At 46.7% G+C, this 25,489-nt stretch overlaps 1 protein-coding gene across 1 annotated transcript; it reads right to left on the bottom strand.

Annotated features, from left to right (window-relative positions):
* Nucleotides 1-402: 402 nt before the first annotated feature.
* On the bottom strand, nucleotides 403-24,683 carry LOC144933565 (TOG array regulator of axonemal microtubules protein 1-like). Its single transcript, XM_078858485.1, has 21 exons — nucleotides 22,063-24,683; nucleotides 20,778-20,889; nucleotides 19,934-20,077; nucleotides 18,449-18,744; nucleotides 16,793-17,052; nucleotides 16,438-16,496; nucleotides 16,102-16,269; nucleotides 15,632-15,700; nucleotides 14,505-14,677; nucleotides 13,627-13,846; nucleotides 12,455-12,625; nucleotides 12,086-12,236; nucleotides 11,308-11,413; nucleotides 9,893-10,128; nucleotides 9,278-9,436; nucleotides 8,519-8,645; nucleotides 8,026-8,144; nucleotides 5,809-6,001; nucleotides 4,050-4,269; nucleotides 2,639-2,725; nucleotides 403-1,835 (listed from the first exon to the last, which is right to left on the bottom strand). Exons 1-21 carry the CDS (start codon nucleotides 24,031-24,033, stop codon nucleotides 1,585-1,587), a joined length of 5,292 nt encoding a protein of 1,763 aa, XP_078714611.1. The 5' UTR covers nucleotides 24,034-24,683; the 3' UTR covers nucleotides 403-1,584.
* Nucleotides 24,684-25,489: the final 806 nt, after the last annotated feature.

Below are 25,489 nucleotides of genomic sequence, written 5' to 3'. Positions count from 1 at the left end.
CCTGCTTATGAGCGTGGTCAAGGGTGGTCAAAAGTCCCTGAGAATGCAAGGCACAGGGTGGACTTTGTACAAGTGGCTTGACAAGGGGATGTACTACAATTATGAGGTGGCCCCTTTGTGAAAGATACAACCTCAATGGATCACTTAGGTAAATAATGATTTTACATTTTTCAGAATGCTGCCAATAGGGCATTCATCTAAACCCATAAATAGTGAAATACAAGAATGCACGTGCAGTACATTTTCCCCCCACAATGTTTTGCATACAACACTTTACATGAAGAGGGGTAATTTTATCAAATGTGAAAATACAATAAAGGAATTCAAAGCTGGCTAATCCACACTTCACAACTGATGTAATTTTACAAAAGAAATTCCACAAATGAATAGGTAAAATAGTTTATTTTAATATAATACATTAGCTATGTTATTAAGCAAAATGTGCAAATTTGCATATTTTAATGTAAAATATATATTAGACCATAAACTACCCATTCTCTTTCATTGGGAAAAACATTCTACTGAAATCTGATGAAATTTATAGCACTGCAATTAAAATCAATACAAGGAAAAAAATCTTATTTTTTTTTAAATACTGTGGTGTTGTAGGAAAGTCAAGTTTTCGTACCAATTCACTGCCAAAGCAGTTGCACTAATGAACAATTGGTATCCAACTCTGAAATGACCGATTGAAAAAATAAACATCACACGTACACCTTTACATCACAAGGAGGTTCAAAACACAAAAATGTTACATTGCAAAACGGTCGTAAACTTTAAACTATGTAAGACTTCATCTGTTTATGGAAACGTTACACAAGTAAATGGTTATACAGCAATCGAAAGGAAGACAATTTTTTAATGATTGTCTTGGAACCCATCACACACAATGCAGGCGCACACCCTTCTGAGGACGCGAAAATGAGTACAAAAATATCCTCACCACCTGCACTACAACTGTTCTTTTTATTTATTGGCGCATTTTCCTTTTAAAAATATTTACATGTGAATACGCATGGATACCTTGCCAGAATTACAATCAGAAGACAAATGGTCATTGCACATGTTAGATAATTTAGTGTTTTTATGCTTTTTTATGCTATTTACTTTTGCTTCAGGAGAAGTAGCCCTACCCAGAGGTAACAACTATGAAACTGAATGCAAACATCGAAAAACAAGTTTTTTTTTCTTACAATAACCCTACAGGGTTCTCAACCACAACCTTTTGTTCAGAGGGCATGGGGTACACTTGCCAGGCACCACTCAAAACTTTGTGAACCATGATCTCGCTAGCTCTGGATTAGCATTTTAAAAAACACCTCTCTCATGACATGGCCACTTGGGCCTCTCTCCTCACTCTTTCCGCCATGGAAACAATTCACATTCGGCTCATCTCTGGAATGTTAGGTACAGCGCTGCACGCACCAACAATGCGCCAAAGCTACCAAGTGCTTTATTTACGTCGCCGTAAGAGACGCATCGCCACACTTAAAATGTTTCTCGTTGAATAATCAGATAGTGCCTCTTCATCTTAAAACTTCATACCGCCCACGCGGAGTGTTATCGCTGGAAGGCAGGTGGGCGTCAGGGCGAGCCCAGGAGCTCCTTCAGGGTTTTAGCGATGGCTCCAGGCTGCATGGACGCGAGCGTGATAAGGCCGGGTCCCATGGCGGTGTGCAGGCTCCGTGCCAACCTCACCGTGGAGGCACGGATGTTACCGGTCCCGCCGGACATCATACCCGTGCCCGTCATGTTACCGAGCAGGTGCCAAAAAACCGGCAGCACGTTCCGCTCGACGGCCTGTGGCTTCTTCGTGTACAGGTTCTCCACTAAATCTGCGGTCACAAAAACGACATCACGACCTCTCATCAATGCTTCGAGACCCGCTGGCTCACCGTAACAATAAATAAACATACACTGCACGACAATCATACCACCAATGATCAGCATACTGGCTTAACGGGATTTTCCATGGAACAAACATATGTAGTGACATCGAAGAGGTGAGAGTAACAGAACACTGACATGGTATGGTTTATTTAAAATTGCTTAACTTATCATTTTGTGCTCCTATTAATGTAGTTACCCAGAACATTAGTAAAAGCCTAGACAATATGTTTAAAAAATCATAATAAATATTGTGAGAAGAATATGAAAACGATGGACGTCTCTTATTTTCTGTTACACAGCAAAGGGTTTCTCTACTCGTATACTTAATCATCTATTATAATTCCTACTGATGGCACAGCTACCAATGGAACAGCCGATAAGAATTTAAAGGTGCGGTTTACGCCTGATAAAATGAAACGTTTGACTGAGAAGCCTAGAATGATAAAAGGAGTTGCTAACAGTCCCATAGGGCTGAACTCAGAAACACTTTGGTTGGACTGTCACCAAATGTACTTAATCAGCCACATTGCATTATATTTCTTTTCCACCAAACTAGATTATAACCCAACCTGACAAGGACATAACTTCCAAGTGATCATTCAGTTCCGCTGTCATGTGTGGATGCTGGAGTAGTAATGAAAGGCCACGTGTGTTAGATGCTCCTTATTTTACAATTCAAGAAACCACCATGAGATGAGCCGTTTGGAATTCTAATGTTCAATGCAGCAGTCGGAAAGAGGAACCATACCTGCGAGACGTTCTGTCATATCCAGTTTGACTCTTCCACTTCCAAAATGGGCTTTATTGGAGAACAACTGCAGCAGATGGATATTGTCTGTAAAATATCAAAAGAAATACGAAAACTGATTTGAGGGCCATGTGAAAACATTTTTCATGAAGATGTAATCGAGACAAGTGGAGAGTAAGCGAAGATGACGTATTTCATGATTATCTGTATGGCTTTGTATCGAGTGGGATGATGGTTGAACGGTATGTGTGCCACAGTTATTCGTAAATGCGTAACCTGAACTACACCATGATTACCCAATCATGGTATGTAATGATTAGCAAGGAAATGGAACAGTTTCTACACATTTAGCTGTTTCATTAACAGGAAAAGGTTGACAACTTTTTATTGGTGCAGATAAGCTTCTTCAATTGCTCAAAATCAACCCACAAATTCTCATGATAAACACCACACACTGTCCACACTTGTATCCTGTGCACAATTCAATATGAATGTGGCACCCACAACTATCAAAATATCGGGGTGCATCAAAACACTGAACGGACTACTACGAGCATGGAAGCTGACACGCTGTGATGGTGAGCACACTGGACTTGCAATCCAGAGGTCGCCGATTCCATCTTCCGGCACCAGCAGTTAAAACCAGTGGGCCAAGTTTCTCACATCCCCCCCCGCCACTGCCTCTGTCCACCCAGAAGTGTGAACGGGTGAACCAGTCGTTTGATCGGCAGCTCGTGTATGATGGGATGAAGTGTGTGTATTCCCACATTTTCCAACATAACTGAGACCAATGTGGAAGAGTAGATAACATGCCCTCTTGTGGAGGCCATTCTGCGAGCAATGTCGTGAGCGAGCAATTGCCGGGCTTTACCTTCGCGTTAGCATACTGCACTCATTTTGTTTTACTGCTGCAACATTAAACACAATGAATGGTCAATTACTCCACTCCCCCCCCCCCCCCCCCCCGTTTAGTTTATTGGATAAATTTTTGTTCAGACTGCACGGCACTGTGCCCAGCCACCTTTTTTTACCGTCAGTGCTGATGCCGACACATAAAGAGGCACCCAATGAAGTCTGAAACACTTAGGAAGGGGCATCACGCGAGTTTTTTAGCCACCAATTACTAATGGTTTTTGTCCATGGGTCGGGATCAAACCTGATTTTTTAGGTTTGTAGTAAAGCACACTGACCACAGAGCGACTGCTCCCCAAAGTCTACAAATGTAGCCCAAAACCAAATTGTGCACAATGAATCTCGGATTTGAATCTGGAACGTCAGTGGTGCTGACTCAATGTTCTGGCCACCCGAGACACCCAACCACTGCTCACTCTGACCTTCTGACACACGCGACCAGCAGCTGCCACATAAGCTGGGAGCTATCGGTCGCCTTCTTGATGTGGCCGTCTCTCACCGATATGTTGCATGAGTGTGTCGATGACGCTGGTGGCAGCGGTGTAGATGCCGCTTAGCTTGGAGTTGAGGTTGTTGTCCACCACGGCTGGCACCACCGACTGCACCACCTGTACCAAGTTGTCCTTGAGCGCTGGGATAATGAGCAGCAGTGACTCCAGTGCTGCCTGGTTCACTTTGCTGTTTGACTCCTGGAGTCGCGGCGTGAACACGTCAAAGAACTGCATTCATTAAAACAAAAGGAAAAACAAATTGGCATAATTCACGTCGAGGAATGGCGCAAGGGTTTGGTAGAGAATATAAATTTGCGTCACTCCCAAAGCCACTAGCCTACATGGTAGCCAGACGGTGGCAGTATGTAAAATGTGCTTGTAAATTGTCTGGGAAAACAGTTTTTGAGTTGTATCCCATCATACACATGTCTGGGTCTTATCCTGATACTGTGGTTTCCTCTCACATATCCCAATGCAAGCCCCTCCTGCAAGAGTTCTGAGACTCGGCGAGGCTTTTCAGGATAAACATGATATATAAAACATCAAACATATGATAACGTTCATCTAAACAGGGGACGACACCTGTCTAAAAGACTGTCTATACGCAAAGCACCACATGTAAGCATTACGTTTGTAAACAAGTTTTTGAAAATTATCACTTGCCACTATTGGATCAAACTAGACACAAATTTTTCACTGATACTGGTATCCCAATGCAATTCATCGTCAAACTTTGACCATCTTGAAAATCCATCAAATATGTACAGATTCTATTTGTGGCATGAATTGAATTATTTATCAATGGCATTCTTATATTATTCATTGGCCTGAAAAATCACTGCTCAGGAACGCTCCATTAGGCTGCACGGAGCGCATTCACAGTGGACGATCGGTTTTGCGTCAGGGGTCATTACCCCTTTATTTGGGCTGGTTAATTTGGACGCGACACAGCACACGGAGCACATCAGTGTGGGCTCAGAGACCGTGAAGAATGGGGCCGGTCTGTGCAAACAGCCCTCCCCCCTACGTGCCTCACTCAAGCCTTCACTCTGTTTTGCTCTACTCCTTTAACCACCGCACACACACACTGCTTCCGCCGCAAATACATGCATTCTCACGCAACGCAGCCTTGTCGTCAAAACACTCGACATCACCAACACCACGCGCCCCCCCCCAGGACTGCACCACGACCCGGTCATAGAACAAGAACCATGCCTGGCATCTTATTATATTCAATATTCAATGATAATGCAATGTGTGCCACGCAAAGTTAAATTGAATGTATGGCGGTGCCCATCTCATGGTTACACAGCCCTGAGCCTGTGGGTGGAAGTTCCACATTCCTCTGGTTGGGGTGATTCTTCGTATATGACAGTAAAGTTAATTTTTCCCCAAAAAATCGTCTCAACTCAGGGCTCAGTAGAAGTGCCTTCGGCTCATAGATTACTTGAACAAAACTACACAAAACACATCAAAATCATCAAAGACGATTCAAGTTTCTTAAAATCATCAGGCCCTGTTCTTCACAAAGGGGCTGGCAAAACTTACCGATCAAATAGGATTGCCACCTTTTCCACAGACCAAAACTGGGCGTATATTTCAGTCAGCCGAGGTCTGTGAAAACTGCAGTATACTGTAAGAAAGTTCAACACAATGCCACCACAGACCTTGGTACAAATAAATTCCTGCCACCGGAACACAGATGCAAATTGCCGGAGTGTACGAGTCAAACCCAGCCAGGTGACAACCCTATGATCAACTGCTCACCTTGACCACGTTAGAGGCCACACAGTCGGGGTTGGCATGGCAAGTTTCCACGAGCATTTCGATGCCCTTGATGCGCTCGCGGAAGTCTTTGGACGCGAGCAGTCCCGTCACGGCCTTGAGGCGCTCCGAGTAGTCGCTTTGGCTGCGTGCCAGGGGCCGATAGGGGGCTTCGCGAGGAGGCATCGCCTCCTCCCTGGCCGTGGAAGCGTTGAACAAATTCGGTTACATTTTGGCGGTCAGCTCTGCACACACGATTATTTTGTTATCATTACTATCACTGGATTCGTTTACCGAGGAAAGCCTTACGGAGTCTCAAGACTCTTTAAGGAGAATCCTGCCAAGTTTTCGCTGTAGAGAACGATGACTGACGTTTTCCTATTCTGGCAATTTAGAAGTGATCTAAAAATGTGGCTATTTTGGAACGTGGTATGCCATCACACAATGGCCTACTATTCTTTAGATTAAGGCACGGGAGCTTCAACATCCACTGTGAAGTAGACCAGGACGGCCTGCCAGATTAGAACCGGAAACCTCTGCAACAAGCAACGAATAGGCTACCGCTGGGCCGCGTCACCGCCCAAGACGGCGGAGAATTCTCTTCTCGCTGTGCATCATTGGGTACTTCACTGCAAAAGGACAAAGGGGACATACGGCTGTTCTTACTTCCAGTCCTCTTGAGCCGAATGTATTCCAGGTTTTCTCAATAACCCATCATGAGGTGCATTTACATTATGAATGTGTTATTTGTTTCTTTCGGTTAAGTCACGTCTAAAGATAAAATAATAAATTAAATTAAATAATAGAATACGACGTTTCGATTGCAACACAAGCAATCATCATCAGGTATAATGAAATAGCGACATAAAATCTAACCAGAAAACTATAGACAGACATATTAGCAGACATAGCGAGAGCAACACAGGTAACAGAGAGGGGTGATCGTCTCTGTGTGGTGGCCTTAAATAGACAGAGGGGGGGGCAGAGGCAGAGAGAGGGAGGAGGGTTAGAGAAAAAATTAGCATATCAATGAGTGGTCAACAGACGTGGTGCTGCGAATGCGATGGCACGGCAAGCAAGCCTGAAAATCAGGAGAAGGACACACTAAAATTAAATAACCTAGTAAAGTATCGAAATGTAATGTAATACAACACAGAGGGTCGGTCAACACACAATTAACGCATAGCCTGGTTGATTACGTATTTCAAAGATTGCTAAGTTAGAATTTAAGTGTGAACAATCTAAAGAGAGGACACAGGCAGAGAAAAATTAAGATTATGAATGTGATTAAAATGTATTACAAATTAACCTTAAAAAACGATCATTTGCAATGTGCAAATTATACACTAAGGCTACCATTATGCCAATGGAGGGGCCTGATGCATAACAAGGAGATGGTCAAAACAAACCATTCTTAGTTGTAGACTCTTTACTAGTCTGTCGTACAAAAGTTCACCACAAGCACAACAGACATACATACAAAGTCATAAACACGACAGTAACAATAGTAATGGAATTCAATAGACTGCCGATGCAAAATATGTGATTATGTTAAGTGAATGTTGTGTATAATTGAAGAAAGCCCTTTTGATGGAGGACGGTGAGAAATTAAATAATATAATCAAGGATAAGATATTAGTGGGAAGGCTTTAGTAACAAGGTTGTTCTATAAGAATGAACTGGTAAATTGGGATGAATGCTTAGAAACATCTATTAAGATGCACCTGATATCTATTGCACTCTTGCACATTATTTCTAAGTGCACATTTGGTGCTGCCAGCGGGCTGAAAATCACACCGACCCTGAACGACTGGCCTCGATGTTATCGGTAGAATTTAGTCTTGGAGAATTAACCACTCGGCGAATTGCAAGATGACTGGTGAAATGGATATTCGGCTGAGGTCTGCTGGTCCAGTAATAGGCGAGATTTTTGGAACTCGAGTAACAAGTGCATGCTTCCACAGCTTGCGAACAGCGCCAATGACTAAGCTGTTATGTATTAGTTTGGCTAGGATGCCACGGAGTTCATGGACATTTTGCTTACAAAGCCTATATGGGATGTAGTTCGCTCCCATAGCAGTTTTGGCGATTGGCTCTGTTACCATCTCATGTTGGTAAGCACAAGCTCCAGCTCCATCACCGAAGAATGTGAAAGCTGCTTGAGATAGCTATCAGTGATGATGAGACGACGGTGGTGGTGGTGGTGGTACAGCCACTGACCTGGCCCTGGTGTTGGTGCCGTCCCTCACGTCCTGAGCGGGCCGCGTTCCCAGGCCGCTGCCGGGCAGAGACCGACGCCCGTGTGCTGACGATATCTCGGGAGGGGATTCTCCAAGGCCCTGTAGGACCACGAAGACAGGACATTTCAAAGTTCAAAGTTAATTTATTAGGTATAGCCCTGTGAGCCATTCGGCTCTTGAATCGGGTGCAACCGCAACAAACAAAAACATGAACAAGAAAACATCTTAAAGTGATTATGTGCAAACAGAAAATATGGTGACATGACGCACAGACCCATCACAGATGGAGATACGGCACAGACACGGTTAGCATTACACTATGCACCGACAACACCTCACTGCACTCACTGTGTGGTTACTTAATAGTGCACATTGGTTCACAAGTTAGTTACATGGCAGTACATACCAATGACAGTGTTTGCTGGACAACAAAAGAAAATGCTATCCGTAGTGTGGTTTTGGCGAAGACTTACTTTATTCCTGAGCGTGGTCACGGTGTCACGCACGTAGTGCAGATCCTTGGGCAGAACATACTTATCAATCATTTTGTCAAAATCCGGGTGGCCCATCATGATGAACAGCATCTTCTTGCCGTAGTACCTGTGTAGGTATAAAACATGCCAAGCGATATACTTAGTGGAAATCACTCACACAACCAATGGTTAATTATAAAATGAACAATTAAAACATTGCTGTGATTTGGAGACAAGATTCAATAAAAAAAGAAGTATTTTTTTGTAAAATGTTTACCATTTATCTAATTTATGTTTCTTTATTTTTTATAAGACTTGTAAAGTTTAGCTTGCTCCATTATCTTGAAAGCATATAATTTATATATAATTTGCAAAAAACAGTCAATGGTTAAATTTTCACACCATTGTCAATCAATTGCTAAAAGGCCTCCCCACGCCATGCTGGTCATGAGGTTGCTTCAGCATACTTCACCACACCACAGTCAGTAGAGTCATTGACCAGCGAGTTGAAAAGGGGGCAGGGCAGGCCAGGACCAGTTCAGATATCACTCGTCACCGATGTTAGTCGTGGTAAGGAATATAACTCGGCTCGCCAAGTTCGTAGCATAGTGCGTAAACCATTGCACCACTGCTCCAAGACTTATGCTTATCATATACAAATCGAACCACCGTTACATGGCTATAGTTAAGACTCCCATAAAAAATACAATCTCAGCTCAAGTGTCGAGAGAGGCGTCGTGTGCAAAGCGGAGGGGGCACCTGGTCTCGGGGGAGGCGTCCTGCGCGAAGGCGGTAGCTGCGAGCAGCACGCGGTCCGTCACGTCCTTGATGCCCGCCAGCAGCCGTGCGGCTCCCAGCCGTTCCACCACAGGGATGAGGTGCTGCGCTGTGCACTTGCGCACGTATATGTTGCGGTGCCTGTGAACGTTTTGCAGGGTCAGGGCCATGGCGGTTATTAAAAAGCTTTCCAAACAATGGTATAGTTTGTAGACATTAATGACAACTTTCTTGAAAAATGACAATAGGTTTTTGCGCTAGTCTGACACTTGTTTTCCAAAACCATATAAAATATAAATTATCATATAAAACGTGTTTTTACAATTTTATAATGCGGTCCACAAGAAACGGATTACTGTGCTGCTGTGACTTGAGTTCCTGGAGGCTGAAAGTTACCCGCATGTGGTGTGTACTCATTGCAACGTGGTGCTTTTTGGGAATTTTTACTGTTTCAAAACTAATCTCGCATTTACCCCAGTACAATAATGTTCATGTCCAATCTGCATAAAACAAAACCACCAGAAGTTCCCTTCAAAAAGCTACATGTGTTCCATAAAAAATAAACGAGATTCTCTCCGTGCATCTCGGGCCACTCACGCAAATCCCCCGTTGATGAGCGCAGTCAGTGCCCGTGTCGCCGTCACATTTGCAACCATGGTTTCCAGTGCCTTGACGATATCTTCTCGCATGAAGTTGTTGGTTTCTCCGGACTTGTGCAGCAGCACCTGGGTCACTGTGTCCAGCTCCTGGTCCATGCCCTTCTTGAGGTGAGCGAACATATCACTGATGCAGCTCACCGCAGCGCGGGCAACCGTTGAGCGAAGGTTCTTTGCCTGTGAAATTGGAGGGACAGTTTTACTCTATCACTAATAATGTGCCTCAAAGTTCAGAGCACTGAGCTGGCACGACTTGAGATCCTGGGTTTGAATTAAAGCAGCCAAACCTGTGATTAAACCAGGTCCTCAAGTAAGGAAAGTGGATTGTCTCAGCCTGGTCACTAATCATAATATATTACAAACATTTTTGCTGGCTGGATTCCTGGCTGGCGTGCAAGTGCGCGTGTGTGGAGCGCCAAACTTGCGGGATGCCGTCACCTGCATCCCACGGCATTGAGCCGGGTTTGTGTATCGTGCTGACGTCACGGCTCCGCCACCCACCCTCTACCCCGGACATGTATATCGTGCAAATACATTAGAAGATAGAGGAAGATAAGGGAGGTAGAGGAACGAGATAAACGAGGGAGTAAGAGAGTGAAAGGGCATGAAACGGAGAGGAAATAAAGAGCAAAATGTAAAGAGAGTGAGGGAAAGCAATAAGCAGTGGGAGGGAGAAAATTATGGAGAGGCAAGAAGGCAAAGGTGAGAATAAGGAAAGCAAAGGTGTGAGGTGAGGGAGAGACGGGGGGGGGGGAGGAGGGAAATGGATGAGAAACAATGGAGGGAGGAGAGGAATATAGATGGCATAGGTAGAAAAGAGGAAACAGAAACAACATGAAACATTGAGATACATTGGGATATAAAATGAACCAGTTATGTGCGGGTTGCTTTTGAATGGAGAAAAAAACCGACCATGAAAAATTGTTCTGCAATTAATTTGGTAAATTTAGTAAACTTCAGAGAATGCTGGAGAAATGAACGACACCTGCCCATCTGATAGGCCTGTAACAATTCACCATCCTCGCTATTCAATGAATTGTTGAGCTTCAAGGTCGCGATTAAATTCAAGCAGCTACATTTTTGCAATTTGGTGTAATGCAGCATCTACAGTGATTCTAAGTGTGACGTAAACCCAATTTCAACTAATTGATGTACTGCAACACTGCTACCGTCCAGCATCTGTTAAAACTTCATTTCCGCAGATCATCCTTGAAAACACTTACTTTTTGATAATATTCCCCATCCAATGCAATGTCTAGTTTAAAACAGAAACATACGCACTCAAAATAAGTGACTCCACGTACGAGGGGCATCAATCTGCCCGGTCGCGCTGCAGAAACGCAAGACGAAGCTCACCTCCTTGGTGACAGCAAAGGAAACCTCGTGCAGGCGCGTCGCTAGCAGCTCGGGGTGGAAGGTGGCAAGCCGCTGTGCGTACGAGATGCCCAGCATCTTTTTCTCCCTGCACGAGAGTGGCGTTTTTCACGTTATCGATAACTACGTCTAAAATTTAGAAAAACAATGTATTATCCTTCACCAACCTTCACCAAAGGTGGACTGACAGAAGGCCGTAAGTTGGATAGGAAGTTGGGTCCTGAGGAGAGCATTGCTTACTTCTAGAGAAAACAAATGACGTTTTACATTTTTAAGTCAATATACGAGTGGAAAGTATGGGCAGAGTCGATCATGAGATCAAGGCATTTGTAGTAGGTTGTCTGTTCGAGAGCTGTAATTGGTGGGGCTAGAGATGGTTGATCTGTGTTCAATGAGGATATAAAATTAGTTTTACTAGTATTAAAGAACAATAAGCAATCACATTCGAAAACGGTGTGCAGATAGATTTGCCCTCTCATTCCAATTTGATGGCTGTACAATGAAAAGTTTGCTTTAATATAGGACAATCAAACAAGTTACATGGTTTTATGCCTCCTTTTTTCAGACCCCCTAAGAAGTTCCCTGCTTTTGGCTGCCAGATCATCATTACCATTTGAACTATTGACAATCTTGATACATACAGATCCAGTGTGAACCCCAACAAATACAACTATAATGACAAGTTGCTTTGAAGCGGATATGTTAGCATTAGAGCTAAAGCCAAGTATAAACTCGAAACAATGTTGCCACTACCACTCACCAATCATCTTTTGACAAAAGCACGAGCAGCTGATCAATGTCTGCCTCGGGGGTTGAGGATGGCTTCAGCTGCGCCGATGCCAGCTCCTCTGCTGACACATGCAAAGAATCCTGGCCTCTGGAAGTCTCAATATGAGGTTTGATTTTCTCAACTGAAAGAAACACAATGTGGCAAATAAAAAATCCATCATTTCACCAAAAATAACACACAATGAGCTGCTCTCAAAGCACATTTCAAACATACTAAATGAATACAAATAAATGTTTAAGTCATTGTCATAACTGCTTAACCAATGCACAGATGATAGGAATTTTCTATTGAGAAGAAATCAGGAAATGTTGTAAATGTGTGGTCGGTGGCAGATCTTGCCAGGTTTTTGCTGGCCACTTGTGTGCACGGCAGGCAGATTGGGTGTAATGAGATTGGTCTTCGCAGCACTGGGTCTCTTCTTTATTTCTGGAACTGGGGAGTGTCTGGTCTGGACGATATTAGTGGGGTTCATCAGACGTTCGGACACAACGCCTCCGTAGACAGCCAAACCTGCCCAAAAAACACAGTGACCAACATTAACATTGCCACAGAACTCAGTGTACACATAGCATTCGCAACACTTAACATCATGCTGACAGAAACAAAACATGATGCTATTGTACAACTGAGAATAGCATTCTTAAACCATTTAGTAGTATATACCGAGATTGCATGCTTGTCACCTACTCCAGAATTGTCAGGGTTTGGAGTCGCAAGTCAAGATTCAATTATTTTTGTAAAATTTTTACCATCTCATTGGTATTTTTCTAAATGGTCTGATTTGTACAGTTTTGCTCACTCTATAAGCGTAACTGTAACATTACATTAACATAAGCTCCCCCGCCCATGCTGCTGACCACTTGGGGTTATGCCCATTTTAAACCTTTATAAACAGTTTTTTTCCCTATGCTGATGACGACCGCTTGTGTTGCGATCGAAACGTCGTAGTTTTTTTTATTTTCTTTGAACCTATCTACGTGACTTTACCGAAAGACCCAAAGAATATGAATTCCCAGTCACGAAAGCTTGAAGTCAAGATTTGTATACCAATTTACCAACCGTGGCCTGGAAATTTGAGTATTCACAGATAAGCACGGTGTTAAGGAAGTCACGTGATGTATGACAGCATGACATCACTGTATTGTGACGTCATTCGTCTGCGATCGCCATTCTATGAATCTAGAACACACGGGTCCGTAACAGGCATTTATACATTTTGCAGGGCCTTGGTCCTCCTCTGGGCCACAGTGCCACCTGTGTAGCCGATTAGCTGTCCGTCTGTTCTGTTGTACACACTGTCCTGTCATTCTCGCAGCGCATAGACCGTGTCGCATCGCAACCACATTCACATTAACCCTTTCCCGCTCCGAGATGTCTGCAAGTTGCAGGGTGGGTCCCGTTCACCGCCGAGTCTCGGAAGGCCCAAACGGTGCCATAGCGCCGTTGTTTTAAAGACATTGCACGGTATTCATCCAAGAGAACTGAAAATTCGGGAATTTTAAGCAACACACCAGAGACCGAGCTGTCGTCTATGCCGACTCTCCCAGGGTCGATAGATTTGAGCTGCTGCCACAAATTCTTGAAGTTGTCATGAGCGTGTGGATTCACGTTCTCCCGGCTGGGAGGGTCCCTCACGACCAGCTGTGGGAGTATTGCTTTACTGCTCTCATCCTTCTCGGGATGCTTCAGATGGATCTTGTCCAACATCGGAGACCGTAATGAAATGCTCAACTGCAAGGAAACACCCAAAGACATTTAGATTTTTCATAATAAACGCAGTACCAGCGTACGAAGTTGTATTCCAGTTGTGCTACCGCATCACGACATTGGATAAAAATAATTAAATTTTTAATTCCCAAATCACATTTTGCCAGAAAACAGCCCATCATAGAACTACTCGTGAATATCCCACTATGCCAGTATTTTTTTGCATATCAATAAAACATATTTGTCAGAGCTTACACAGACCGAATTAATTATTTAAATTATTATTTTTTGTGCATTCATTGGTGACCGCATCCAAGACAACTCCCAACACTTGAGAACCCAGTTTAATCACAGATGGCTGCCCACATTCTAATCTACGATCTCTGCAAGGCTCAGGACTTTGAACAAAATTAGCCTCCCGAGCGTCCCAGCCACCTCAACTGTAGATGGAGGACCACTGCCCAAAGACAAGTTTTTCTATCTTTCAATTAAAGTGTAAATGCACGAGCGAGCTCGATACATTTTCGACGCACGGCGCTCGCAGGTGCTTACAAAGTACAGTCCTGTCGCCGTGCTTCACTATGCAGCCCATAGCAGGTGGATATCATTTACCGACAAGCGGCTGGCATCAAGTGACTACATTAAAAAGTAAACGGAGGTGAAAGCAGTGAGTGCTACTCACAGTATTCCCACTTTCGCTGGCACCATGGCTGATGTGAGGAATGCTTTTACCATTTACCCCATTCATAGATTTCCTGTGATCGTTCCTGATATATGCTTCGGAACTTTTCGCTTCTTCCTCTGCAGAGGTATTTCCAAACTCTGTGTTGTCATTGACCAACCCAAACAACATTCCTAAAGTGGAACGCAAAACAAATGTTATAAGGAGTGGGAGAAAATGTTATCCAGTTTAAATAGGTAATGTCATGCGTGCAATATTTGTATAATTAGCAAAGGAGTGATTATTATATTACAGCAAAAGCTGTTGTTATCTGGCACTTTACCATCCGGAATACTCTATTAACCGGTATCTGTCAAGCACAGCCATACAAATCTTCTGTCACGTATTTGTAAAAATTCCGACAGCCATCCTGCATCTCGCCGTGTGCTTATCGTAGATCTGTTTACTAGAGCTTCAAGACACTGCTCAGTTGTGGCGCTAGTGGAAAGATGTACCGACAATACTGTACACGACTGTATATTGTACAGTAGCAAACTCCGGTAATCCTCGTAGTGGCGGCTTTGGCTAACCAACGAACAAAAACGGTCACTGCATCACACGCTTTCAGATGTGCTTCTGCAGCCATCTGGAACGCTCTTCCTTTACGATAGTATAAAGCCACTGAAACTATGCACTTATAAATCTAAATTGGAAGCGAATTTTGCGAGAATTTATTTTTGTATTTGGTTTTGTTGTCCTCCCACACCTCCGATTAGCACGGTTCGCTACAGTACTGAGCAAAAGAAGTTCAACATACCGCTTCTCGACAATCAACTTAGAATTGTCGACAACTGACTAGCGAGCACCTCTGTAAAAGAGTATATCATTTATTATATCATAGCAGAAATGTAGGCTTAGTATCTTTCTTGAAAAGTTTCATGTATTTGCAAAATTTGGTGAACCATAAGTATTACTTTTCGATAACCGGAATATTCTATTAACTGGCACCCTCCATTCCCCATGAATGCCAAACAAGAGCTTTTGCTGCGTAATAACGTGCAAAAAATAGAAAAAACGCAATGCGAGTCCAAACGGCATCCAAAAGGCAATCCAATGGGTATAGGAATTTGTGCACTTTTTCTCAACACCTTTTCCAACAACGGCCACATCTTTGGTAGAGTGCTGCTGCTCAGAAGCTGTTGCAACATCCATAGAGGCTGTGAACACAAACATCCGTCAGAACGAAATGTTCATCGGTGTAAATCAAGTGCTCACAACAGGAGAAAACCAAATTTCAGTGAAAGGCAACCACACACGCATTCAGATAGTATCTTCCAGAAACAAATGATAATCAGCCACAGTTCCACACAATTATTTTTGCAAGCATTATTCAGGATGGATAACAGAGTATTTGAAAATGTCCCGAGTTTTTTTTTTTCAATGGGAGGGAAAAATGTTCACGACGTTTTGGCCAAAAAGGCCTTCTTCGGTAACTACTGAAAATGCTACCTTTTTGAATTCTAGATTTTAAGCTTTCGTGACTACAAGGATTCATCTTCTTAGGTTTTTTCGGTAAAGTCACGTAGGTAAAAAATTTAAATTAATAAAAGTAAAATACCTTTTTGAAGTTGATTTTTATGCCTGCTGGTTTTGGGCAGCGTATCCTTGCTCTGAGAACTGCCTGCAAAGATATTCTCCACACGCTTGACTCCTTTCTCGGTGTAAGCGCCGCCTGAGTTAATCTGCTGCCCAGCCGCATTCATGCCCCTGTCAGTCTGCGGGAGGCCTGCGAAAGCAAGCAGCCCCAGCATGGCAAAAGTTAATAAAGCGTGCTCAAAGTCACCATTGCTAACAACAAGACACGCACCTTGAACATGTAACACATGAAATGTGCAGCAAAGCTGATTAAGCTTTCACTTTTGTATGTGTAACTATTGGAAAAGTAGTAAACTACCTTTAGGAATAGCTTCCAATATAGGGTCAGGTTTGGTGATGAAAGATACCTCTTCAGTGCTGTAAAACAGAATACAAAAGATACAATGTCCGTGGCTTCCACGAGTACTCTTCTTTAAGAGTGCACTGGTCTATGCTACAAATGACATGATTATATTGTGTACCAGATAAAGCATACAATTAATATTAACAAGTGCAAATCGAAACATTACTTGGACATTGAATAAAGAAAAACAAGCTATCAGTGCAGGTTTAATGCTCATATATATCACATTTTTTTATTATGCATTTCAGATGCACAAACATCACATGTGCCACCCGTACATTACATCTTGACACACGCACGATTCATCTACCTTTTTGATGCAGACTTTGTTACAAACGCTTGCTGTGCGGACGGTGAGGGCGCATTTCCACCAATGCTGGCCTTGACCCTCCTCTCCTGGCCAAACTCGGAAATGGGGGAGACGTTGGTCGGGGTCACGGTACGCGGGGTCACGGTACGCGGGGACGCCCCCCCGCAACTTGCGTCCCCGTCCGGTGGGTTGCTGTCTTTCAGCCACTGTGCATGCTTCTTTGCAGCGCTCGATCGGAGGCTCCGCAATGAGTTCTGTATCTGGACATTGGGAAGAGCAGGGAGGTGGGACCAACGTTCAATGTGAAGGGCTGCTAATCGCGAGCCCACTTGAAAGACTACAGGGTGTGCCGTGAAATTAGCGTGCATCCAAATTGCGAGAATTTGTTTTTACGTTTTATAGCATGTATGCATGAGCGTTTGTCATCCGTAGTGGGGAAACCTCTAGTCAAGAAAATCAAATCTGAACAAACCCCGAGTATAAAACTTTTCTGCAATTAGAGATGTAATGGAAAGTGGGCAAATTACAGGGTTACCCAAAACTTGGGGATAAATACCAAAACAAACGACTATTTGCAAATATGCAAACACATTTTGCCCAACAGCAACCCTTTGGTTTCCCGAATGCTAGTTAAATACTTCCAAAGAAAAATGCATTTTGGAAAGCATTACATAATCCACAGACGTACAGGATTTTTTACTAACTTGATTAAAATGCGAAGGCACACAACAGCAATAAATAACTTTAACTATTAAAAAGGGTCATGCGTTAACTCGGAAATACTTTTTTGCAGCGTCCACTCGGCACACACACCCCCTCCCACGCACTTGTTTATGATTTACCTGGCCTAGTTAGTGGGGTACAATTTCTTATCGTACAAAAATGCACAGCACTTGTACAAATTCCATTGACATTAGAGATTAAGGTTGTTCAAATACATGTAACAAATATCCATTTTCATTAGAAATGTAACCATTTGCCTTTGTGACATTGTAAAATATGGTCATATATTTGGAATGTAGCAACACTTCAATTCCTTAAACACAATCATTTAACTCGCAATACATGTATAAAGCAATGCGTATATAGATTATTTTCAATTCGTATGTGTTGTGCAATCTAAATCCTGGAGCAACTACACATTCTAACTTGATCACATATTGGCTTCAACAAAATGTATTATTTAATCAAACCACCACTTACAATTGTAATATATTGATAAATGGGCGTGTAGTGGCTAGCAAACTCAACATTGAACTTGGCAACCCGAGTTTAATGCCTAACCATGGCAAACATCAGTGGCGAGTGACGTCTGATCCAGTCCTGGATTCTCACCCCAAATTCACCAACACGCACTGACCAGCCTGGTGAAGTATGTTCAAACAGCATCCATAACTTACATGGTGTGAAAAGGATTCAGGAGAGAGTTTGCAAAGCTTTTATATTCCTCAATTGAAGGATCGAAGACTGCAGCAGAATTACTATATAGCCGTGGGCTAGCAGACCTCAACATCAAGCTCCTTAAAATATTGCGATACGCAATAGAATAGAATGCTGCGAGAGGCGTTAATCCTGCCAGAGTAAATTTAGTTTTACATTCCAAAATAATAGCTTTGCTTAAAATGACGTGCCTTTACATGTGAACAGCACGCCCACCTCTTCCAACTGCACCTCTTCCGTCTCGCTGTACGGTAGAATACCACTGGTCTTGCGCTCGTGGCTCTTGTTCGCCTTCTCGTGGTCCTGTGTGCGCTTTACGACACGGTCAAACGGATCCCTGGCGCCGCCGCCGGCGAGAACGTCGCCGTGGTGCTGCTCCCTGTCGTTGAAAGGGACGCGCGGGCTCATGGTCGCCTCCATCGGCGGCATGGGCCTGCCGTGGCCCGGCAGGCGGCGCGACGCCGAGCGCGCGAGCGTGGCCTTTGTCGGCACCGGCGACACGATGCCCTCCTCTGCGCACGCAGGTAAGGCACAGCAGACAACATAGCAACATCGTAACCGGAACAGCTTCACACATTTCTATTTTGTTAAGACACGTGATACAATTGTTTTTTTTTATATACATTTGACACATTTTTTATAAATGTAATTAACTCATGATTGGAGTTCACTACCAATGAGCTGAGCAGCTGAGAAATGCAAATATTGCATTCACACTGAAGGTATTGTGACAACGTGCAACAAACGAGGACATACGTCGCTTCCAGTTGACAATGAGTGCAGAGCCCATGTAATCTTCCGTTTTTAAATTGCTCAGAACAGTTTAATGTCAACAGTTACTTTGTTTAACTAGTGTATTCTTTAACCGGATGCTCAGGTGAGAGAATATTTTGTTGACACTGTGGTCCTGGTGACGGTGTAGGGTGATTTGTCACCAAGGATAGGAGATACAGCACAGACTGTGTTCCGTGAAGTTGACACCTTCCCCAATCGTAAATATCACGACGCCAAAATGACTCCGACAACTCTGGATGCATTGAGTGAAATACCAAATTTTTTTTTAATTTTAATGTCTTTAAAGGGCATGTTTTCTAAATTCTGCTCTTATAGCATAAGCTTCAAAAAGTTTAATATAAAAATGGATTACCAAATAAAATATCCTTACAAAATGGTCTTCACCATGTCTAACATGCTACAAGGCTTAAAACTTAATTCCGTCTAATACCCGTACCCATTTGAAGCTCTTCTGTAAAACGCTGCGACAGTTTTGTGCGAGGACGGGGAAAGTCCTCAACATGTTCGGAAGGCCAAGAGTATGCGGAGCGGCCCTTGTGTGTCTGCTCAGCACTAGCGGTGGGGAGGAGGTGGCTCACGTCCACAAACACGCTGTCACGCGTGGCCGAGTGGCACACCACACTCGAGCCCTCTGCCCAACTGTGCACCGCGGCGGTGTGCTCCGCTCTTGTCGCTCGTTTCGGGAGCATTGAATTTTTGTTGAGGTTACTCGCAAATGGCTCTAAATTTAAACAGATACAGATATTTCAACAAATAAACAACAAATAAATAACAGAAGTAAAGCATATGAAGGAAAAATTGTTAAAATAATTAGTCAATCTTCATTTGAATCGAACTTTTTTGACAATGTTTACTGTGTATATCAACGTGTGTTTGATTAAGCCTGTGATGACAGCTATGGGGTACCTTGATGTGTAAACCACTGGTTAGTGGCTTTTCCGAAGAACGGGCGTTCAGTTTCAACACCCCTTCCCCGCTCTGAGTCCAACTCCTCGTTAAAAAACTTCCCAGCCTTGTGGATTGCAGCAAGCGGTCTGTGTGTGGCGAGGCCTACAATAAATAGAAGTGGCCAATCAATTTATTTGCAATTTTACAAGAACTGTTCGTTGAGGACACCGTGTGCCACACGCACCAATCACCTCCGTTCCCCAGAGCACAAGCAGATGTCAAAGCATTTTCACACCACAAAGCAATTACTTCCGCGTGCAAGCAGGCCACACATGAAAGTTAAATTATTTCCATTAAATGTTACTGCACACTAAATAAAAGCACACCCCATAAAACTGTTATTAATCCAGTGGCTATACATTTTAAAAGTTTGAACACAATTTTATGCTTAACATTAATGAGGTAGTTTTTCCCGATAAGCCACATTTCAAAGCGGAACGCATTCCACAAACCTAGCATTTACAATATTGACGTACAAAAGTTAGCACATTTATGCGCACCATGAAACTAGACTTTACCGACAAGTAAACTACGGATAGTAAGTACATGTCAAGGAAACACAGGTCTGCATCACACTAATTATACAAGGACCAAAGCCTGGAGGACAAATTGTACGTGCTCAATATAGAACAAACTGTAGAACGTAATGACTCTGATCTTCCACCGGCAAAGCAGCCTTTAAAAAATAATTGGCTAGGCATCCTTTCGGACGAACAATCAACACTTAGTTTGCCGACACATCCAAATATAAAATAGCGAAGCTTCAATCACCACACACACACACCACACAGAGGATATTTACCAGTAAATGAATTGAAATCCTGTCTGCCATGGACGGATGCTGGTAATGGCAATTCTTCACCTGGATTCGCCATGGGTCCCTGAGACCAGCACTCGGGAGCGAACCGTGAATCCTGCAAAGGGGCCTTTCGTTTGTTACCGACTCAGCGCCGCATACATCGCCTGTCCGCAGCAAAAAATGAACGGCGAGTGGGGGTGGCGCTTGTAATACGAAAAAAATGAACCCGTAAAAACAAAGTTTTTCACTATAAATCCTTTATATGCGTGGCATCGGTTTAATTTTATTATTCATTTCTGTTTTACTTGAGTAAGAGTTTCATTTTGATCACATTGGTATTTTAAATTAAATATGAAAAAAATGTTTTCCTAAAAAGTGGAAAATTTTGTAAAAAATATTTTCACGAAAATAAATTGTCACGCACAACGAGTCTGTGTGCAAAATGTCAGCTCGATTGGATCACGGGAAGTGGGTTAAAAAACGACCGAAAGATTTGCACGGTCGTAAGCGCGCAAGCAAGCAAGCGAACTTAATATAAAGGATTTAAAAAACAAAAAGGACTCCATCCTTACCGACGGGAAAACGTAACAAATAAAACTCAAGGTCTTTTTCATGGAATTCACATTTGGGCATGCGCTATCTGCGGTTTCTGAGGCTACAAGTTTAACATTAACAAAAACAAATGCTGAAGAACGTTTTACCTGGGCAAGAGAACCAAGCACACCAAGTTGGATGCAGAGGGTGGGTGGGTGAGGGGGGTGTTCGTCAGTCATAGTACCCCTGCTGTGAGCAGTAAATTCCATCGCCAAAGTACACAACATCCTTTTATGGCCAACTCCAGGACTGGTGGTGGGCAACACATTTCAGTGAAGCGTACAAACAAATAAAATATATGTATGTACGGCATTTAAGCGTGTGTTGTTGCTCCGTTTTAAATAATTCTGTGGATCAACTTACACCGACAATCTCCAGAACGAGGTTCCTCCTCCATGGGTATTCGAGAGATCTAGTAGAGGCAAGCTCCTGGAATCTCCCATGAATCTTTTACTTAATTTCTGACACGTACAGCCATGTTTGTTCGATAACTGTTGGAAGCGAGCCTCCCCCTACAAAATGTGCATTGGTGGGAGCTTATTCAACCAAACTTCACCGTAAATGTCGAGTCTAACAACCGATTTTTCCGTACTACACTCTGCTACTCAACACGTTCTTACCCGGTCATTACACGTGCCTGCCTGCCTTTCCATTGCGAACGAAGCACTCGCTCCAAAAAACTGACACCATTTACCTGTCGCATGATGGACATGCTGCCACCCGGCAGCCTGTTGCTCTGTGGGATGGACTCCACCGACGCCGACCGAATGAGGAGCTCTTCCTCCCACGGCAGGCGGCTCTTGGGACGTCCCGCGCTCAGCACCCGCCGAGAGCCGACGGGGGCTGTGCCCTCTGGGTGGTGGTGCTGCTGCTGCTGCTGGTGCTGCGGTGGCTGGTGCCGAGCCGACAGCTCGGCCTCGGCGCCGTCGGCGCGGGAGCTGCGTGCGCTGGACGAGCCCCCGGCCAGGATCCACTCCATGTCGGCGTCGTGCGTGGCCGCCTCCCGCGCACCCCGCGCGCCAGCCGACGACGGGAAGTGCGTGGCGTACTCCACGAGGCCCGAAGCGCCCAGCTTGGGCAGCTGCCGTCTGGCCAGCCGCGCCTGCACCGCGGCCATGAGACCGTCCACGTCGGCGCTCAGCTCCACGGCGTCGACCGCGTCCACCAGCGGCGGCAGCTTGCCGGGGCCCATGAGCGCGGCGAGCACCGCGAACGTCTCGAGGGCGGCGTGCCGCACCTTCCTCTTGGGGTCTGCCAGGCTGGGCGCCAGCACCCGGCACAACTCGGGCAGGTTGAAGCGGCTCCGCGGGAAGGAGAGCACTGCCGCGATCACCGTGCTCAGGATGTCCTCCCGCACGCGCGCGTTGCTGCGGCTGCTGCCGAGCGCGCCCAGGAGGATGTCGAGCACTCGCTGCGGCGGCACGGCCTCCATGAGGCTCAGGAAGATCCTCAGGCACTCCTGCTTGGTCACCTCCTTGCCGTCGCCCAGCACCTTCACGAGAGCCGCCACCAGGGGCTGAGCGTAGCGGCCCAGCTCGCTGCGCAGCTTGCCCACCAGCATGCCGATGAGCTCCAGGGCGCCGTGCGACACCTTGAAGTGCACGTCGTCGAGCACGTTGCTCAGGAAGCCGACGAGTCCCAGGACGTTGCACGCGGCCAGCGTCCTGCCGTCGGCGCGGACGATCGCCTCCTTGAGTTTGTCCACGGCGCCCACTCGCCGCTTGTAGTCCGTCTCGTCCACCAGCTCGTGCATCACGTGGCGCGGCACGATGCCGAACTCGCAGTCCTCGAGGCCCGACGCGGCCACGACGCTGCTGCCGCTGCTGCCGTCCCCGGGCTCCCTGGGAGAGGCCGCACCGGAGGCCACCGCCGTCGTCGCCACCACGATGTTGACCCCACCGCTCGCCGCTCGCGACCTCTTGAGCAGCTTCTCCACCTCGGCCCTGAGCGAGGCGGGCAGCCTGCGCAGACACCCGTCGAAGACCGCGTCCCCCACCAGCGACCACACGTGCTCCAGGCACTTGAGTGCCGCGGGGTCGTGCTGGGTGGGCCCCGTCTCCAGGCCGCCAGGCGAGAGCTTCTCAGCGGCGGCGCGCACCACCTCGCCGAGGTCCTCGCGGGCGAAGTCTTCCCGCGTGAGCAGCACGGGCAACAGGAGCAGCGCCTGCGCGCTCACGTCGCCGTCGCGGCTGCGCACCCCGTGCTCGAGCAGCGCGGCCACCACGTGGCCCCTTCGGCGCGAGTGACGCCCGTACACGTGCAGGGTCTGCAGCGCGGCCTTGCGCACCGCGGCCTGCGGGTCGCCCAGCTGCGCCACGAGGCGCGGGGTCACGACGGCCATGCAGCGCTCGAGCTGCGGGCCCAGCTCGGGCACCACGTCGCCGATGAGCTCCAAGCACTCCTTCCTCAGTCGCCACGCCTCGCCGCCGCTCAGGAGGGCGCCCAGGGCCTGGAAGAGCGCCGCGCGTTGCTCCGACAACGCCGCCGACGCCGGCGCCGACGAGGAGGCGAGGCCGCCGCCCGCGTCCGCCGTGGGGGGGTAAAGCGAAGCGCGGCCCCGACTCGAGCCGGGGGGGGCCAGGCCGAGGCGGAGTCGGCCCAGGGCGGCCGCTCGCTCCGAGTCGCTCCCGCGTCGGAGCTGCTCGAGCACCGCGGGGTCCTCCATGGGGCGCGGGGCGCGACTCCCTCCTCCTCCTGGGATCTCGGACTCCAGAGGCGGCGGGAAGGGGAGGTCGAGGCGGTCTTTGACGCGGCGGCGATTCGGAAACAATGGTGCCCCCCCCCCCGTTAGGTGCGGCCGCTCTTACAGTGAGTGGCCCAAGGCGCAGGACGACGGCGTTGGCGGCGGCGTGAACGCGGCCACTTGGAGAAGCGGTCAGGTCGAAGCGCGCGGGCTGGCGGGGTTTAAACAGCGGAACGGGCGGAAGCCGCGGCGCGAGGCAGAAGAGAGACGACGCAGAAGAAGAAGAAGACGGCGGCGGCGGCGCGGGGCCCCACGGATGAGCGTCGATCGTCGTCGTCGTCGTGGCCGCCGCGGTCCAACGACGGCGCCGTGCGGACACCGCGGGGCCCCCCCCCGCCCCGCGCCGCGTCTCCCCTAGCAACGGCGGCCTCGCACCCTCCTCGCCACAGCAGCAGCAGCCATCGACCTCGACGACGATTTTAGTTGTGAAGTGGAACGGCGGTGGGTGGCGGGTGGCGAGGAAGGGAGCGGCGGCGGCGTTGTTTGTTGTTGACTCCCCGGAGCGTCCGCGCAGATTAAAACCCCGCGGCGGCGGCGGCGCCGAGATGGCGGCCACGCGATCGCCAAGGGGGGAGGGCGGGGCGAGGGGCGGGGCAAGAGGCGGGGCGAGGGGCGAGGGGCGGGGCGTTTTCACGTGACGCCACCCGCGCGCGCGCGCTCGCGGGAAGTGACGTCGCGCGCGGCGGAAGCGGCGACGGGGGCCGGTCAACGCTGTGGCAACCCTGGGGCCGGGGAGGCGGCGCTCTCGCGTTGTGTTTGGTGTTGTGTGCTGGTGGTGGTGTGGTGGTGGTGGTGTTGTGTTTGGTGTTGTGTGGTGGTGGTGGTGGTGTTGTGTTTGGTGTTGTGTGCTGGTGGTGTTGTGTGTAGTGTTGTTTGGTGGTGGTGTTGTGTTTGGTGTTGTGTGCTGGTGGTGGTGTTGTTTGGTGGTGGTGTTGTGTTTGGTGTTGTGTGCTGGTGGTGTTGTGTTTGGTGTTGTGTGGTGGTGGTGGTGTTGTTTGGTGGTGGTGTTGTGTTTGGTGTTGTGTGGTGGTGGTGTTGTGTTTGGTGTTGTGTGGTGGTGGTGGTGTTGTTTGGTGGTGGTGTTGTGTTTGGTGTTGTGTGCTGGTGGTGGTGTTGTGTCTGGTGTTGTGTGGTGGTGGTGGTGTTGTGTGGTGGTGGTGTTGTGTTTGGTGTTGTGTGCTGGTGGTGGTGTTGTTTGGTGGTGGTGTTGTGTTTGGTGTTGTGTGGTGGTGGTGTTGTGTTTGGTGTTGTGTGGTGGTGGTGGTGTTGTTTGGTGGTGGTGTTGTGTTTGGTGTTGTGTGGTGGTGGTGTTGTTGTGTTTGGTGTTGTGTGCTGGTGGTGTTGTGTGTAGTGTTGTTTGGTGGTGGTGTTGTGTTTG

This window comes from Lampetra fluviatilis, chromosome 7, assembly GCF_964198595.1.
Source record: "Lampetra fluviatilis chromosome 7, kcLamFluv1.1, whole genome shotgun sequence".
NCBI lineage: Eukaryota > Metazoa > Chordata > Hyperoartia > Petromyzontiformes > Petromyzontidae > Lampetra > Lampetra fluviatilis.
Note: the sequence above shows the minus strand (reverse complement) of the source record. Positions and strands in the feature narration are given on the sequence as shown.